The 19393-nt window shown below is 39.0% G+C and overlaps 2 protein-coding genes across 5 annotated transcripts in view; one reads left to right on the forward strand and one right to left on the reverse strand.

The window, feature by feature from the left end:
• LOC119622947 (uncharacterized) overlaps positions 1-17820 on the forward strand; it is a 48657-nt gene extending 30837 nt beyond the window's left edge. For 2 of the 4 annotated variants that reach the window (XM_073014033.1, XM_073014031.1), the window contains 2 exons: positions 2387-3996; positions 14852-17820. In XM_073014033.1, the coding sequence (XP_072870134.1) occupies positions 2387-3996; positions 14852-14872 (1631 nt within the window). In that variant the 3' untranslated portion in view covers positions 14873-17820. Of the gene's footprint in view, positions 1-2386; positions 3997-5901 lie in introns of all 4 variants that reach the window. The other 2 variants (XM_073014032.1, XM_073014030.1) reach the window with 1 other exon arrangement.
• LOC119618167 (tubulin beta-8 chain-like) overlaps positions 1-19393 on the reverse strand; it is an 81424-nt gene that overhangs the window by 46414 nt on the left and 15617 nt on the right. The window lies entirely within an intron of this gene.

Here is a 19393-nt window from a genome sequence, read left to right on the forward strand (position 1 = left end):
TTGCATAAAGTTTTTTCTTTCCTCTTGCCTTTTTCAGTCTCCTTTAATCATTAGATCTCAAGTGACTCTTGTAGAAAAGCAAGTTGTGGCCAGGCACGGTGGCTCACACCTGTAATCCCAGCACATTGGGAGGCCAAGGCAGGTGGATCACAAGGTCAGGAGATCGAGACCATCCTGGCTAACACGGTGAAACCCCGTCTCTACTAAAAATACAAAAACAAAATTAGCTGGGCGTGGTGGCAGGCGCCTGTAGTCCCAGCTACTCGGGAGGTGGAGGCGGGAGAATGGCATAAACCCGGCAGGGGGAGCTTGCAGTGAGCCGAGATCATGCCACTGCACTCCAGCCTGGTTGACAGAGTGAGACTCTGTCTCAAAACAAAAAGAAAGAAAGAAAGAAAGAAAGAAAGAAAGAAAGAGAGAGAGAGAGAGAGAGAGAAAGAAAGTTGTATCTTGTTTATTGATTTCTTAAATAAATTTATTTGGTGCATGTATTTCCAATGGAAAGCTTACTTCATAAATATTTAAATAATTTACTGAAATGGAAAGGCTTATTCGTGTTATTTTATTGTTTTGGTTATTGTATTTTTGTTTCTTATTTTCTTTTTCTGTCTTTGCATCCTTTTGACTTTTGTATTGATAGATTTTTACTTCTTATTTTTTTATGTATCTGTACAGGTACTTTGTGGTATCTTGGAAATTACATAAAATTTCTTAAAGTTAAAATAATACATTTTAAACTGGTAATTTCAGTTGCTTTTGAAAATTTTTCCTCATTACATCTGCCCTCGACTTTGTTACTAATGTCACTAATTATATTTTTATGTTGTATTTTTATTAACAGATTGTGATGAAAAGTTTATGATCATTTTTATGGTCTTTAAAATTTTAGAGAATAATTAAAATGTTTTCTGCACTATCATGATAATGGTACAGAACCTTACATTTGTATATGTTCATGTCTTTCCCAAAAAGTTACTTATTTTCATATGTTTTGTTTTCTTGCATCATGCTATTTTCAGTGGAAGATGCTTTCTTCAGCATTTCTTTTGTAAGGCAGGTGTTGTGCTAATATACTTTTTAACATTTGGTTATCTTGAAAGAGCACTACTTTTTCTTCATTTTTAGGACAGTTTTGTATGTCATATTATTCCTACTTACAAGCTATCTTTCTTTCAGCATTTTAACTATATCACAATTCCCTCTTGTCTAAAAAAATTTTGTTGACAGATTCGCTGGTTATCTAAGACCACACTTATAAATGACACATCACTTTTGTCTTGCAGCTCCTAAGATTCTCTGTCTTTGACTTCTGAAAACTTTGCTTATATATGTGCCTTTTTATAAATCTGTGTGTATGTATCCTAGTTGAAGTTCATTGAGCTTCTTCATTTTTTACATCCTTCTTTTACTTTTGGAAATTTCTCACTCATTAGTTTTGTATTTTTCACCTCTGTAATTTTTTTTTTTATATTTTAACATTTTCATCGATAATCTCATTTGTCTTATTATATTTTAGTTGTATGTGTTCCCCTTTAGCTCATTGAGGATTATTCAGGTTAAATTTTTTAAATTTCTGCATCTTCGTTGTTTTATGGTGGTTTTCTGAAAAGTTTTAAATTTTTTAATTGGGCCATGTTGCCCTGATATTTTGTATATATTGTAACGTTTGTTATTTGAACATTAACAAAAAGGTATTTGTCACAATCATTTCAGTGTTGCTTTGTCCTGACATGGTCTGAAACCAATTGTCTTTGACAGAGATAATGGGAGCCTCTCATACATGTTCTAAGGATGTATCTTGTCTGGAATTTTGTGTTTGTTTTTCAGTTAAAAGGGATTGTTCATGTTTCTTCTTATGGTCTCTAATCACTCTTCTACCTATTCCCTGTATTTAACACTGCAGCCTGCTCCTGAAACATTTGCATTTGGTCTTAGCTGACCCATAGCACCATTTCTCTCAGCTCTCTGTGTTGTTGGAGACAGAAACCAGATTTTGTAAAGACCACAAAAAGCCAGAAGTAAGGATATGTGTATCAGTATTTTTCTTCTAAGTAAGAAGCCAGGAGTTAACAGTTTACTCCTATAGGCACAATGCTATATTGGGGAGGAGGAAAGCTGTGGTGAGTAAATGTAACAAACTTTCCTTTCTGTTCCATGTGGTTCTTAGTATTGTGCTTACCTGTGGCATTGCATACAATTAACTCATTTACAGATTTTGCAGAAAGGCATTTTGGTCAGTATATTTTTGTTACATGTTTGTGAAGAAATTATGGCCTGTGATATTTTGTTATGCTATCTTACTAATGTAGTTTGTATACATTTTCTATATTGTAAAGTATATTCATATGAATCTAGTAGGATAATTTGTTATTTTTATTTCTTTCAGCTATGTGTTCTCCTTTCAGCCAAGACCTTTCACCAGTGCAGGGGATAGAAGATTCATTCCAAAATCTTGTACTGAGAAGATACGAGAAATGTGGATATGAGAATTTACAATTAAGAAAGGGCTGTAAACATGTGAATGAGTGTAAGGTGCAGAAAGGAGTTAATAGTGGAGTTTATCAATGCTTGTCAACTACCCAAAGTAAAATATTTCAATGTAATACATGTGTTAAAGTTTTTAGTAAACTTTCAAATTCAAACAAACATAAGACAAGACATACTGGAGAGAAACCCTTTAAATGTACAGAATGTGGCAGATCATTTTACATGTCACACCTAATTCAACATACAGGAATTCATGCTGGAGAGAAACCCTACAAATGTGAAAAATGCAGCAAAGCCTTTAATAGGTCAACATCACTTACTAAACATAAGAGAATTCATACTGGAGAGAAACCCTACACATGTGAAGAATGTGGGAAAGCCTTTAGACGGTCCACAGTTCTGAATGAACATAAGAAAATTCATACTGGAGAGAAACCCTACAAATGTAAAGAATGTGGCAAAACCTTTAGATGGTCCACAAGCCTGAACGAACATAAGAATATTCATACTGGAGAGAAACCCTACAAATGTGAAGAATGTGGCAAAGCCTTTAGACAGTCCAGGAGTCTGAATGAACATAAAAATATTCATACCGGAGAAAAACCCTACACATGTGAAAAATGTGGCAAAGCCTTTAACCAATCCTCAAGTCTTATTATACACAGGAGCATTCATTCTGAACAAAAACTTTACAAATGTGAAGAATGTGGCAAAGCCTTTACTTGGTCCTCATCCCTTAATAAACATAAGAGAATTCATACTGGAGAGAAACCCTACACATGTGAAGAATGTGGCAAAGCCTTTTATCGGTCCTCACACCTTGCTAAACATAAGAGAATTCATACTGGGGAGAAACCCTACCCGTGTGAAGAATGTGGCAAAGCTTTCAACCAATCCTCGACCCTTATATTACACAAGAGAATTCATTCTGGACAAAAACCTTACAAATGTGAAGAATGTGGCATAGCCTTTACACGGTCCACAACACTGAATGAACATAAGAAAATTCATACTGGTGAGAAACCCTACAAATGTGAAGAATGTGGCAAAGCTTTCGTATGGTCCGCAAGCCTGAGTGAACATAAGAATATTCATACTGGAGAGAAACCCTACAAATGTAAAGAATGTGGCAAAGCTTTTAACCAGTCCTCAGGCCTTATTATACACAGGAGCATTCATTCTGAACAAAAGCTTTACAAATGTGAAGAATGCAGCAAAGCCTTTACTCGGTCCACAGCCCTGAATGAACACAAGAAAATTCATTCTGGAGAGAAACCCTACAAATGTAAAGAATGTGGCAAAGCCTATAACTTATCCTCAACCCTTACTAAACATAGGAGAATTCATACCGGAGAGAAACCCTTCACATGTGAAGAATGTGTCAAAGCCTTCAATTGGTCTTCATCCCTTACTAAACATAAGATAATTCATACTGGAGAGAAATTCTACAAATGTGAACAATGTGGCATCGGCCCTCAACCCTTACTGTACACAAGCGAATTCACACTGGTGAGGAACATAGTTGAATGATATTTCTAGTTCTCTCTTCTAGTGTCTTTAAACAGCAAATAAATTGAAGAATATTGTTCCTATATAAACTTTTATTATTTTTCTTATTTTAAATTTTTAAAAATTTCTGTAGGTACATAGTATGTGTATATATTTATGGCTTATTTGGGTTATTTTGATACAGGCATGTGACATGTAATTATCATATCAGAGTAAATGAGTTGTTCATCACAAGCATTTATTCTTTGTGTTACACACAGTCCAGTTAATACACTTTATTTATTTTTTTATTTTTTATTTTATTTTATTTTTTTTTTTATTTTTTATTTATTTTATCTTATTTTATTTTATATTTATTTTATTTTATTTTATGACAGAGTCTTGCTCTGTCACCCAGGCTGGAGTGCAATGGTGCAATCTTGGCTCACTGCAACCTCCATCTGCCAGGTTCAAACAATTCTCCTGCCTCAGCCTCATGAGTAGCTGTGACTACAGGCACGTGCCACCATGCCTAGCTAATTTTTGTATTTTTAGTAGAGATGAGGTTTCACAATGCTGGCCAGGATATTCTCGAACTCCTGACCTCATGATCTGCCCACCTTGGCCTCCCAAAGTGCTGGGATTACAGGCGTGAGCCATCGCACCCGGCCACTTTAATTATTTTTAAATGTACAATTTTTTTTTTTTTTTTTTTTTACTACAGGTTGTTTTATGATTATAATAACTATATAAGTATAATTATAATTCACACATTTATAAGTCATTAATGATTTTTTAAAAGTTCCATATTTATCTTTAAACATGCAGCATCTCTTTCTGCAAATAAACACAGACTTTGGTTTTGATTGACATGGAGTTAAATATGTAAATATATTGCTCTAAAGATAAAATTTAGGTGTAAGAAAATTATGGGACCAGCAGTTGTGTTTGTGTGAGAGTTTGTATCTATTTTCCAAAGAAAATTGCAATATTGGAACAAAGATTATTTTAATAAGGTGGATAATTTACTAGGAATCTAGAAACCTAAAATATTCTGAAACCAGATCTATATTGTATTACTGTAAAATTTAATGGACCATTGTTGAGACTGTCCCCATGCAAATTCTGTTATTTGTCTGTTACTCATGCTAGAAGCTATAATTGACTTCTTTCTTACGTTTTTTAAATTTTTATGAAGTATTATGTGAGCTGGTCAGAAATTACAGTTTTATAAAATTTAGTAGTGCACACAAAATTTTTAGATGCAAGTTCACAATTTATGTATTAAGTTATATTTTAGTTAGAACATTTCATTTTATTGCTTTAATTGGATAACGCTATATAAGCTGTTTAATTATGCCTTTCACTATTTATAATTGACATAAATGAGTTTATTGTGCCAATTTGTTCAGGTAAGTACTGGGAAAACTTTATAATTCATGGGATGTTTTGATGAATATAGTAAACATAAGAAAGTACTGGGTGTGTAATAAATGCTCCATAATTAGCCATAAATAATCTTTCTGGAGTGAGTTTGTAGCTCCAAGTGAGAGAATGAAAATGTATATAGTGAAGAAATGGCAGTCTGCATTTGGAGAGAACATCTGTTCCCGGGCTGCAAAACTGACTCATTCTGAATTTAAAGAGTATCTCTGATTTTATTTTCTAATTATCTTCAGTTTTGGGATAGCTGTGTTTATTCCCAGCTATGTATGCCTCACAGCCCTTCTTCTTTGTATTATGGCTACAGTCTTCTCACTGTTCTCTTTTTGCCATGTAATTTCATAGACTTTCTACGTTCTGATTAGAAGTTTGAAATTTTTTAATGTGGTAAATTGTTTTTAACTGAAGTGTTTGAGGTTATTTATAGCTTATCAATGCAATGTTTAGATCACTTAATTGAGATAAGTCATTTACTGTCCACAGGGGCATTGGTGGAACATGAAGTGAAACACCAGGACCTGGTTCTGGAATTATGGAGGGCAACTCCAGTCCCCAGTGTGGGCCCCAGACTCTGGCACACTGGTGCATGCCAAATGTACTCAGACCACCACTACTCTGATCAGGGCCCTTGCTGCTGTCACTGTAGTCATCTGTGCTTGCAGTCCTCTGGTGCCTGGAAGTTCTGTTCTCCAGGTAGCAGATGACTTTGCTCCAAGCATTCACATCTTTTTATTCCATCTGTACAGGAGTACTTTATAATTCTGAATGTCTTCTAAACATCATTCTTCTTAAGATAGCTCATATAAATGGGATTGTACACTCTTTGTCACTATGTTTGTGGTATATTTCACTGAATATGATGTCTTAAAGTTTTATGCTTGTTGTAGCATGTGCATAATTTGCTGTTTGAAGATACAGCCATATTCCATTGCCTACTTATGCCATATGTTATCATTTATCAAGAAACTTAAGTAGCTATCACCTTCTTGTGGGGGGAGGGTTGGAAAATGCTCTTAAAAATGTGTATGCAAATATCTATTCCAGGTCCTGCTTTGAATACATAGATTCCCAGAAGTATACCTGGATGGTATAATTTCTCTTTTCTTTCTCTTCTTTTTCTTTCTTTTTTTTTTTTTTTTTTTTTTTTTTTTTTTGAGATTGGATTTCACTTTGTAACCCAGGCTAGAGTGCAGTGGTGCAATAATGGCTCACTGCAGCCTTGACATCCCAGGCTCAAATGATCCTTCCACCTCAGTCACCCAAGTAGCTGGGACTACAGGCACATGCCAGCATACCTGGCTAATTTTTGTATTTTTTCGAGAGATAGGGTCTCACTGTGTTGCCCAGGCTGAACTCAAAATTCTGAGCCTAAGTAATTCTGCCACTTCAGCCTCCTAAAGTGTTGAAATTACAGGCATGAGCCACAGTTCGTTTTTAATATTTTGGAAAACCTGCATCCTACTTTTATTGAGGGCTGCATTATTCTTTTCCACCAGCAGTGCATAGAGGTTCCAAATCCTACATACTTGACAACATTGATTACTTTTTATTTGTTGAATAGTGGCCATGCTAATGGATGAGACTTCAAGCTTTTACTTTGCATTCTTCTCATAAGTGATTTTGATTGTCTTTTCAAATTCCTCTTGGTCATTTGCATAACTTCTTTTAGGAAATGTCTTTGAAGACACTGGTCCATTTAAAAAAAGTTATTCACCCTTGGTGGTGGTTATGTTTCAGAAGTCAAATGGTGAATGGCATTTGTACTCCACTTAGTGTTTCCCTTGATGTGTGGATGTGCAGAAGGTTTTGAAAGTTTGATATAGTACCTTTTCTAATTATCTTATTGCTTCTGCTTTTAATGTGATACTCCAAAAGCCATCCAAAACCAATGTTACTAAGCTTTTCCCTATATTTTCTTCTAAGTGTTCAAGAGTTATGTCTTTTTAAGCTTTATGTTTAGTGTATGTAAAATGTTTTGTTTGCATTGAAGAGAAAGGTCCAAGTTCATTATCTTTCTTTTTTTTTTTTTTTTCATTCATTTAGACGTTGAGTTTTCTCACACCATTGGTTGGCGAGTCTGACCTTTTCTTCACTATTTGGTCATAGTAACCTAGTAGAAGATTATTTGATAATATTTGCACAGGCTTGTTTCTGGGTTCTTTGTTCTGTCATGTGTTTGTTTGTTTGTTTCTTTATGCCATTACCACATTGGTTTTATTTTTGTAGCTTTGGAATCTGTTTTGACATCATGAGATGTGGTACTTCTTTGTTCTTTTCTAAAGCTGTTGGCTATTCATGTTCCCTTGAGACTACACATGAATTTTAGAATTATATAAAATATCTCTGCCAAATAAGTAACATTGGAATTTTAATAAGGATGACATTGAATTTGTGCAATACTCAGAAGTATTGACAGCATAACAATATTACATCTCCTGACGGAGAAACATGCATTTGTGTCTGTGGTGTGTTTGTGAGTGTGTGGATTGGCATCAGAGATAGTGCCGAGATGCAAGAGAAAGAGTTCAAAGTGTTTCCTTGGCCTTTTTCTGGTCTCCTGCACAACTCGTATCCACTGGTTAGCCTACCTTCAACTGGTTTATCTTCTTAGATATATCATTGTCAAGTTGGTAGGACAATAAAAATTCCTTTCACAAGTTGAAGACATTTGTCTACTTTTGGCCCAATCTCACACCCAAAGACCCAGAATGTTGGAAGTTAGGGAAGATAAATTCTCCGTGGTAGATTTGTAGGTTAATTTGCTTTATTGAATTGTGTTTTTATTTTATAATTTTTTGGCATTGTGTCATTTAATCAGAACAAGACACCATGTATATTTTATCCTTGCCTATATTTTCATGTCCACATAAAATGGAAAGAGAACAAAAGAAAGAGACATAAAAAACAAAGGAAATAATGTAAAAAAAAGAGAGGATAAAGGAAGCAAAAAAGAGGAAAATGCAATTTTAAAAGTGCTAGAAATTAGAACTAAGAAAGCATCTGGGCTGTGTAATCACCATTTTGTTGTGCAAGGCCCAAACCAACAGGTCCTCCTGAAACAGAGATATCAGACTGCAAATAACCCCTGAACATTTTCTATTTTTATGGTATTTTATTCTTTCCCTAAGTTACCTCACTTTGTTTTGTCAGCTGAAACTAAACCCAGATATATTCATTTGTATTTACACTGCTACGAAGAAATACCTGAGAATGGGTAACTTATAAAGGAAAGAGATGGCTGGGTGTGGTGTCTCACGCCTGTAATCCCAACATTTTTCAGAGGCTGAGTTGGGCGGGTCACAAGGTCAGGAGTTTGAGACCAGCTTGGCCAACATGGTGAAACCCCATCTCAACTAAAAATACAAAAATTAGCCAGGTATGGTGGCTGGCGCTGTAATCCCAGCTACTCAGGAGGCTGAGGCAGGAAAATCCCTTGGATCCGGGAGGCGGAGGTTGCAGTGAGCCAAGATCATGCCAGAACAGCGTAGGGGAACCACGCCCACAATCTAATAAGCACCCGTGAGTTCCCTCCCCAAATGTAGGGATTACAGTTCAGATTACAATTCAAGATCAAATTTGGGTAGATACACAAAGCCAGACCTTATTATTCCACCTTTGGTCACTCCCAAATCACATATTTCTCACATTCCAAAACCCAATTATGCCTTCCCAACATATCCCCAAAGTCTTATTTCAGCATTAACCCAAAAAGTCTAAGTCCATAGTCTCATCTGAGACAAGGCAAGTCCCTTCCTATGAGCCTGTGAAATCAAAAGCAAGTTAGCTACTTCCAAGATATAATGGGGGTACAGGCATTGGGTAAATATACCCATTTCAAATGGAGAAATTGGCCAAAATAAAGGGGCCGCAGGCCCCACCCAAGTCCAAAATTCAGTAGGGCAGTCATTAAACCTTAAAGTGATCTTGTTTAACTCCATGTCTCACATTTAATTCACACTGATGCAAGAGGTGAGCTTTCACAGCCTTGGGCAGCTTCACCTCTGTGGCTTTGCAGGGTAGTCTCCCTCCCTGCTGCTTCACAGTCTGGTGTTGGGTGTCTGTGACTTTCAGGCCCACAATGCAAGCTGAGGGTGGATCTACCATTCTTGGGTCTGGAGGACTTTGCCCTCTGCTCAAACAGCTTCAGTAGGCAATGCCCCAGTGGGGACTCTGTGTGTAGGCCTCAACTCGACATTTTTTTCTGCACTGCCCTAGCAGAGATTCTCCATGAGGGTTTAGCCCCTGCAGCAAACTTCTGCCTGGACATCCAGGCATTTCCACACATTCTCTGAAATCTAAACTGAGGGTTCTAAACTTCAATTCTGTGTGCCTACAGGACCAACACCATGAGGAAGATGCCAAGGCTTGGAGCTTACATCTTTGAAATAATGGCTCAAGCTGTACCTTGGCCCCTTTTAGCCTTGGCTGGAGTGACTGGAATCCAGGGAACCAAGTCCTGAGACCACACAGCAAGGTTTCCTGGGCCCAGCCAATGAAATTTTTTTTGTCTTCTAGGCCTCCAGGCCTGTGATAGGAGGGGATGCCACAAAGGTCTCTAACATGCCCTGAAGGCATTTTCCCCATTGTCTTGGTGATGAACATTTGCTCCTCACTTCTACAGCCAGCTTCACTTTCTTCTGAGAAAATGGGTCTTTTCTACCACATCATTAAGCTGTGAATTGTCTAAACTTTTATGCTCTGTCAACTTTTGGATGTTTTGCTGCTTAATTTCTTTTGCCATATACCATAAATTATCTCTCAAGTTCAACCTTCCACAGATCTCTAGGACAGGAGCAAAATGCCACCAGTCTCTTTGCTAAAGCATAGCATGGGTCACCTTTATTCCAGTTCCCAACAAGTTCCTCACCTCCACCTGAGACCATCTCAGCCTGGACTTCATTGTCCATCACTACCAGCTTTTTGGTCAAAGCGATTCAACAAGTCTCCAGGAAGTCCAAACTTTGCTACATCTTTCCTTCTTATAAGTCCTCCAAAATTCCAGCCTCTGCCTGTTACTCAGTTCCAAAGTCACTTCCACATTTTTGGGTATCCTTATAGCAGTGCCCCACTGCGTCAGTACCAACTTACTGATAAGTTTATTTTCATGCTGCTGTGAAGAAATACTTGAGACTAATTTGGAAGAAAAGAGGTTGCATTGACTTAGCGTTTTGCACAGCTGCTAAGACCTCAGGAATCTTACAGTCATGGTGGAAAGGGAACCACACACATCCTACTTTACATGGTGGCAGGAGAGCAGTGTTGTGCAAAGGAAAGAAAAGCTTCTTACAAAACCATCAGATCTCGTGGGAACTCACTATCATGAGAACAGCATAAGGGAATTACCCACATGATCTAATCACCTATGATACCTCTCCCTGAAAATGTGGGGATTACAATTTGAATTAAAATTGAAAATGAGATTTGGGTGGGGACACAGAGCCAGACCATATCATCAGATCTTTAACAATATTTTACTTTGTTACTATAATCCAGGTCCAAATAATAAAAATAAAAATGTTTTCTAGTCATGGTTGCTTGTTTAAAGTAGCCTGGGCAGATTGATCAATTGTTATATGAAGTTGGGACAGAAATCATTTATTAGCATTCTGAACTGGGATCCTGGCCAAGAAGAGAAATTCTCTAGAAAGGAGCCAAGGGGTACATACATAAGAAAAATTCTTGGCCAGGTTCAGTGAAAATCACAAGCTCTCATGAGACAGAATTCTGGCTGGCTGTGTGGACAAAAAGCCCAACTTTGGGGAATTCAATCCAGGACCTATCTACCTTCAATCTTTTGCTGACCTTTGGATGGGGTTGTTGTGGGTTTTTTTGTTTTGTTTTGTTTTGTTTTTTTGTTTTTTTGTTTTTTTTACAATCTGGCCACTATTTTGTAGGGTGACTGTGGTTTGCTGGGGCTCCACTCCAGGCCCTAGTCACCTTGGATTTTCCAGTACCTGGAAGTATCATCAGGGAAGGCTGAAAACCAGCAAAGATAGCAGCCTGCCCCTTCCTCTGGGATCTCCATCCTAGGAGGATACTGACCTGTTCCCTGCCTGAATGCATCTGTAGGAGGTGGCTGGAGGCCATGGTTTGGAAGAAAAAGTCTGGCTGTGTTTTGGTAGAGCATCTGTGCTGTTGATAGATGCAGGAGGCAGATGAGGGAACCTGCCCAGGTCTTGTCTGCACAAGCCCACAATAAACTGGAGACCCACCAGTGCACTGGGAGAATGGGATGGAGCCAATGGAAAGTTCACGCTTTGTGCATCCCTCTCACTTTGCTCTTTGCTGAGAGGTTGGTTTTTTTTGTTTGTTTGTTTGACTGTTTGTTTGTTTTCTTTTCCTTTTTACCCAATAAATACTGCTCCTCACCCTTTAGGGTGACTGGGAGCCTAATCTTTCCTTAGTATGATAAGAACTCAGTTTTAGCTGAGCTAAGGAGAAAATTCTAAAATATGGTGGTGCCCAGACATGGGCCTTGAGGAAGGGCAAGATGCAAACCCAGAATCTTTTCCCCTTTTGCTTCTAAGCCTTTTCATCCTTGTACTTCTGAGAATAGAGGAAACAGCACACCAACCCACCCCAACAGTCGCAGGTGCACATGAGATGGACCAGTGAATGGTCACTCCCCTGCACCCTCTGGGTTGGAGCCAGAGTGCATGGCTTGGGCAGTGAGTTCTTTGCCACTTATCCGCAGTTTCTCCCCCTCCTCTGACCAAGGACTCCAGCTCTGTTTGAGCCCTGGAGAAAATAATCCATTTGCATAAGAAGCTTCCCTGTCCTACCCTTAACCTTTTTTATTCATTTTCTCCACGCCATTAGCAGTTAACTTTTAAGTGAGAGGGTTTCCCCCCCTTTTAAAGAACATGTTACTAGGCCAGTACACCAAGTATCACTGTGTATATTCTCTGTAAAGTTTTAATTATTAAAAAAAAAATTGTGAAGTTGGTCTTAAGCTGTATACAATCTGGTGCCCTTTGCATGTCTTCCTGTTTGGTCAGTAGGAATCTTTGCTGCAGGCCTCCATTTTATTTTATGTCCTTGGGAGCATGACCTGTAACCACATGGCAATATTTTGCTTTAGCCTCTGCAGCCTGGGTTCAGTCCTGGGTAAAGGAATGAGTACTTGTGAGTTGGTATCTGTGTGACTTTTGCCATTTGGTGATTATCTTCTCTTCATGAACAACTCTTGAGTTTTATCTTAAACCTTCCTTTTTCTGGGTTGCCTTTAAAGGTTTTAGATTTTGTGGCCAGGCACGATGGTTCACGTCTGTAATTCCAGCACTTTGGGAGGCAGAGGTAGCTGGATCACGAGGTCAGGAGTTCGAAACCAGCCTGGCCAAGATGGTGAAACCCCATCTCTACTAAAAATACAAAAATTAGCTAGGCGTGGTGGTGGGCACCTGTAATCCCAGTTACTCAGAGGCTGAGACAGGAGAATTGCTTGAACTCAGGAGACAGAGGTTACAGTGAGCCAAGATTGCTGCACTCTAGCCTGGGCAACAGAGCAAGACTCTATCTCAGAAAAATAATAATAAAATAGATTTTGTGAGAACTGCTAACCCCTTTGAAACTCACAGTTAAATCATAACCTTAATTGGTGCTTGTTGGTTTCACCTGTACAGTTACTTTTAGGAAAGTCTGAAAGCCAGAAATATTGGCTGCTTGGCACAGCTAAAGCAGGTAATGGGGAATTTAAAAGAATTTTCTTAAAGGACATTCAGCTTAATTAAAAGTGCATATCCAAATTTCATATATATATATACACACACACTTATATATGTATATATATATGCGCACACACACACACACACACACATATTTTGTTTATTTTTTTTGAGACTGATCTCACTCTGTAGCCAAGCTGGAGTGCAGGGGTGTGATCTCGGCTCACTGCAACTTCTGCTTCCTGGGTCCAAGTGATTCTCCAGCCTCAGCCTCCCGAGTAGCTGGTACTACAGATGCACACCACCACACCCAGCTAATTTTTGTATTTTTAGTAGAGATAGGGTTTCACCATGTTGGCCAGGATGATCTCAATCTCTTGACCTTGTGTTCCACCTGCCTCAGCCTCCCAAAGTGCTGGGATTACAGGCATGAGCCACCGTGCCTGGCCCAAGTTATAGGTATATTTAAAGGCATTTTTTTTTTTTTTATTGGACCTTGTTTTGCTGAATTCTCAGTTTTCTCCGTTTTCTCCATTTTGTTTTTCCACTCTTAATACATGCATGAGAGGCCAATAATCTAATTAGGAGATTGGAAAACAAAACATCTTATAGCTACTGGATTCTTTTTTGCCTATCTGTGTAGTTACATATGTGCTATATCTATGTAATGTCTATTTTTATAAAGCTGTAATTGACCTAGAGAAAAACGAGTTCTTGGGTCAGATATTTTTTGAAGGGAAGGTAAAAGCTGTGGTACATTGAAGTTCACAAGACTTTAATCATTGAGAACTAAAAACAGACTTAGCAATTATTGGTAAAAAGCAGAAGTCGTCAAAATACACATTTTTGTTTAGGGTTAAAGGATTGTTCTGAATTAGATAAGACAAAGCTAAAAGTTTAAACGAGTTATAAAAAGTTTCTATAAAATTCATCTTGCCAAAGAAATTTTGTCTATGAACATTAAATTACAAAGGGTATTATACGTTTTTTTGGTAAATTAAGCATTTAAATAATAGCACAACAAGGTACTCTTAAGGCACTAATCTGCTCTTTAGAAAAATTTGTGAAGTGTTATAAAAGGGCTTTACTTTTGTAAATTTTTTAAAACAATTGTGACAAAATAAATAACATGGTAATCTGGAATTATTTCATAACATCAAGTGTTTTAAACCTCTAACATTTCTTCCCAAAATCAAGCTTCAGTTTCAAAATTGTCTTTCCTCATGCCTGACTTTTGAATGCTACAGAGCACCACTGGAGTATCCAAAAGAGATAAACCAGATTATTTGACATATTTAGTTACGTAGGATTGCCAAAATGGTGTTCAGTTTTCTTTAGGTTATATTTTGGTAAATGATACTAATCTATGTTCCAAAATTGTATAGGATTTCTAATATTCTAATGTCTTGAGTATATGCTATCAAAATTAAGGTTTTTATGTTAAGTTATTGTAAACCAGAGAGATTATCAAACTTCTTTGTCAATTGTGTTTCTGACTATAACTACCCTGGACATTTTGTTATTCAAAGACGATCGTTGTCTTGTTTAGATCCTTTTCAAGAGATGGTTTATAAGAAGCTACAGAACTGTTACAGGTGCTCTCAAATGCAGGTTTCCAAATAACTTTGGAGATCATGACATTGAAATAAAGTTCACAAGTATCAAGCAGAACAAGAGTTAGCTAAATGAACTGAACTAATAGAAAACTGAAATTATTATTATTATTTACTTATGCTTGGACCATTGCTAATTCTTATTTTGTTTTTCAGAGTCAAGGAAACTTATTTTGAACTATTTATAACCGTTAATAATTGAGTAAGGTATACTCCTATGAAGAAAATTTGGGCACATTTATCTTTTTCTCTCTGCCTGGCTTCTCTAGAACTTCAAAACTAGTTGTGAGTATTCTTAACTTATGACAATATAGTTGTTTGCATCAGTGCAATAAGAATTCATTTTTCTTTTTCAACAGGATACAACTGGAGAAACTGGTTGTTTCACCAAGGCTTTGACTGGAAGGGTACATTTCCCTTTAAGGAGTTAAGCTTGACTTGTAGAGACGATAAAAGCCTCTTGGAAAAATGGGCCTTATACTTTGTTACACAGTCCCCATACAAGGTTCCTAACCTGCAGTGAGTAAAGAATGTCACTTTCCAACAGGCCTAGGAACCACATGCTCTTGGGACCTCAAGAAGAGAGGAGTTTACCCAAGTCACAGGTATTTGAGAATATAAACCCATGGTTGGGCTTAGCTTTGGAAAGTCCTGTCTGAGATTCTTTGTGGTACAGAGTTCCATCAAAGCCAATCTAAAAGGCCTATATAGAAATAATTATTCTTGCTGTATTTTATGCAAATAATCAGGCCAAGTATATGACTGAAGACTATTTTGCAAACAACACTGTCCTATCATAGTTTTTGTTTGTTTACCTTTTGTTTTAGATGGAGTCTCATTCTGTCACCCAGGCTGGATGGCAGTGGCACGATCTCGGCTCACTACAACCTCCACCTGCCAGTTTCAAGTGATTCTCCTGACTCAGCCTCCCAAGTAGTTGGGATTACAGGCACACATCACCATGCCCAGCTAGTTTTTCTTTTTTTTTTTTTTTTAAAATAGAGATGGTGTTTCACTATGTTGGTCAGGCTGGTCTCAAGCTCCTGACCTCATGATTCACCTGCCTCAGCCTCCCAAAGTGCTGGGATTACAGTTGTGAGCCACCACACCCAGCCCATGGTTTTTTAATACAAATGAGAGAAAAATTCTTTTTTTTTTTTTTGAGACAGAGTCTCACTCTTTCACCCAGGCTGGAGAGCAGTGGCATGATCTTGGCTCACTGCACACTTCACCTCCCAGGTTCACGCCATTCTCCTGCCCTAGCCTCCCAAGTAGCTGGGACTACAGGTGCCCACCACCACACCCAGCCAATTTTTTGTATTTTTAGCATAGATGGGGCTTCACAGTTTTAGCCAGGATGGTCTGGATCTCCTGACCTCGTGATCTGCCCGCCTTGGCCTCCCAAGAGAGAGAAATTCAGTTTCAATACTTATCATCATTGAATTCTAGACTCATTGGTTGTCTTTAAGTTTTTGCCTACATTTTAGATTAAACCTGCTTATTCCTATAAACCAACCATCAATCTCTGGCTACAGCTCAGAAGGAACAAAAGGGATGGGTAATGTAAAAACCTGGATCGATATTCTAGTTCTGGACAATTATTATGCAAATCCTGTCAGGTGGTAGGAATAAATAGGGTGCCCACCTAAATCTTAGCAAGCATAACTATAGCCACTAGTTATCTGGGTATGTCATAAGACATCCTTTTCTCTCCCTTGTTAAAGGAGGACTCTGTTCCACAGTTTCACCTTAGCATTTCGCTTATGACAGTCTATGCAACCACTCGGAGACACATTTTTGTCCCAATCTCAATTCCAATTTTCGGGTCAACGCCCTGGGAAAGAAAACTGGATCTGTGGGATTAGGAGGCAGATGATAATGGAGATTAGAAGGCACAGTGTAGGTGAGCACGACTAATTCCTGCTGATTAAGACAAACTTCCAGTTTCATAGATAAAGGTAATCTCTTGTACCCATGGCATAAATGAGGTTTAGGGAACTCCAAACTCCTGAGAGCAGAGCATATAGAGTGTATGGGGGTAAGAGTGGATATTCCACCCCCTAGGCCTCACTGTTAATGTGGGTAAAAGCCACATTGACACCCATGGGCAGCACCCTGTTGCAGTCACCAGGACTTAGGGATACAAGGATGGAAAAGGTAATGAAGATGCTCTTCCTTTCCTCCCTCACATACTCTGAGTATTTTCTAGGAAGAGAAGAGAACCAGGGATGCCTGCTCCCCTCTTTCTAGATGAGTAGCCATTCATCTTCAGTCTGAACCTATTTTGATTGCATTCTGAATCCCTGGGACTCCCTTGAGAAAAAAATACCTTTTTTCCTTTCTCCTCCTCTGTCCTCTTCACTGACAGGTAATTGTGTCTCTGTAATATGGGACACTCACTTCAGATGCATCCTCCAAACTAGGAAAAGTTAATTTTCAAAACCTTAAACTGGTTGGCTTAGGACTGCGCTCACAAAAGGGTTTGCCAAAAGACTGACATGCTGACAAAAGCATGCAAGTTGTTTTGCCAGCTGGGCTTTTGGCCTCCCTCTCCCTGAGCAAACTGGTAAAAGGCTTTGGGATTTTTAAGCTGTCCTTACCCCCACCACTGCTTTGTTTTAATACATGTTTTCTAATAACCTGGTTTGTCTCTTCAGCTTCAGGCCATCAAAGTCCAAAACATCATGCAAACAGACTGGAGCCTCAAACAATAACCTTTTCTTGCCAGGAACCCTTAGATAAGCCCCTGAGGGAGATCAGACTGCTGTTTTCTGAAAACAGTACCCCCTGTCAGCAGGAAGCAGTTAAGATTGGTCTTCATCCTTATCTTTATTCTAACGGAAGTTAGATGTACTTCTTTAGGGTGGAAGATGATAGATGCAGGAGGCAGTTGAGGGAACCTGCCCAGGGCGTTGTATGAGTATGCCTGCAATGGACTAGTTACCCACCTGCACGCTGGAAGAGTGGAGTGGAGCCACGGAACGTTTACACCTTTTGCAGAAGGGAGGAGCCTGGCATCTTTAGTTCCTGTGTGGTTGCCTGATGTTCAAGATTCCCTCTTGGTTTGCTGAGAGTTGTTTTTCCTTTTTCCTTTTCACCCAATAAATTCTGCTGCTTATCCATCAGTGTGTTGGTGAGCCTAATCTTTCCTGGTCATGTGACAAGAACCCAGTTTTAGCTAAGGAGAAAATTCTGAAACACTGTGTTGGGGATTCCTTCATCCCCTGATTGGTTTGGGCACTCCAAGTCCCACAGGCTTCATTGGCTGAGATGCACAAACAGCAAAAGTGATAGCCCACCATGCCCTCCTGGGCATTCCTTCTCAAAGAAATTAGAACTCTGATGGACTTAGAACATAAACAGGGGTGATAGGAATCTCTGGTTGGGAGGACACTCCCAGTAAGGAGGAATGAATTGGGGTCCCATTTAAAGAAAAAGTCAACCCATGCCTCAACAAAACAGCAATGCCAATGGTGAGGCACCACCTCTACCCTGGTCAGCTTGGACTCTCCAAAGCCTGCTGGCTGGAATGACTGAGTCACCCAAAAGACAAAGATGGCAGCCTGGCCCCTCTCCCTGGGCACTCCATCCCAGACAAAAATCAGAATTCTGACATAGAATATGGGTGGGGGTGCCTGGAGGCCTCTGCTGGGAGGAGTCACCCAGTGAGTGGAATGAATTGGAGTCCCATTTAAAGAAGTTGGCCACATGTTGGTAAAGCAGCTGTGCTGTGCTATGGGGTTTCTTCCTCATTTGGATCATTAGGACTCTTCAAAGCCCACAGGCTGCAATGGCTGCATTATCCAAAGAGCAAAAATGGCGGCTCACCTCTCCTGTCAGGGAGTCTCACCCATCTCAAGCAGGTGCTACTCTGTTGCCAGTGGCTGTCTGGAATTCTGAGCCAGTGGGTTTTATCTTATGAGGTGCCATGGAAGTGAGACCAACAGGAATTTCTTAAGCATGTACTTCAAGAAAAAAATATTTTTGTGTCTGAAGTTAAAAATGAAAGAGGAAGAAACTTGATTTGAGAGCTGGCATGTCCTTTCCTCAGGGTTGTCAGTCCCTGGCAGGCTTTCACTCACAACACTCTAGAGTTCACAAAATGTTCCTATATCCCATCTCCTCTCTGATCTTTATACCCTGAGGCTGTGCAGAATAGGGGCTTGAGTCCCATTTTGCAGATGAAAAAGCTGAGGCTTGGAAAGAAAAAGATAATACACAAAGTTTAAGGCAGAGCTGGAACTAGAGCACAAGATTCTCAAACCAATGCTTTTCCCATCATTAAATCATTCCTAGGGCTAGGAATCCATTAAGACTCCAAAACATAGAGCACTATTCAATGCATCCCATCAACATTAGACCTTACCCACCCAGAAAACTAAGCAGCTCTGGGACCCTGAGGTGGAGAACTCAAAGAGAATGATGCCTACATTTGCACATCTGATCGCCAATCCAAACTGCCACTCAGCTACAGAACCTCACTTTCTCAGCCTCAGCCTTTTCTGCTGTAAAATGGAACTACAGAAGGCATCAAAAACCTAAGGATAAGGGCAGAACTCTACTCTGAATGCAGGAGTGACTGTAAGGTGGATAGCACTCCTTGACTTTTGGTTTAAACACATGGATAATATGTTGTGAGTAGATGAAAAGATAGATATAGAAAGACGGATGGATGTGTGGATCCTCAGGGGAAGCAGA

Source organism: Chlorocebus sabaeus, unplaced genomic scaffold, assembly GCF_047675955.1.
Source record: "Chlorocebus sabaeus isolate Y175 unplaced genomic scaffold, mChlSab1.0.hap1 unalloc_scaffold_159, whole genome shotgun sequence".
NCBI lineage: Eukaryota > Metazoa > Chordata > Mammalia > Primates > Cercopithecidae > Chlorocebus > Chlorocebus sabaeus.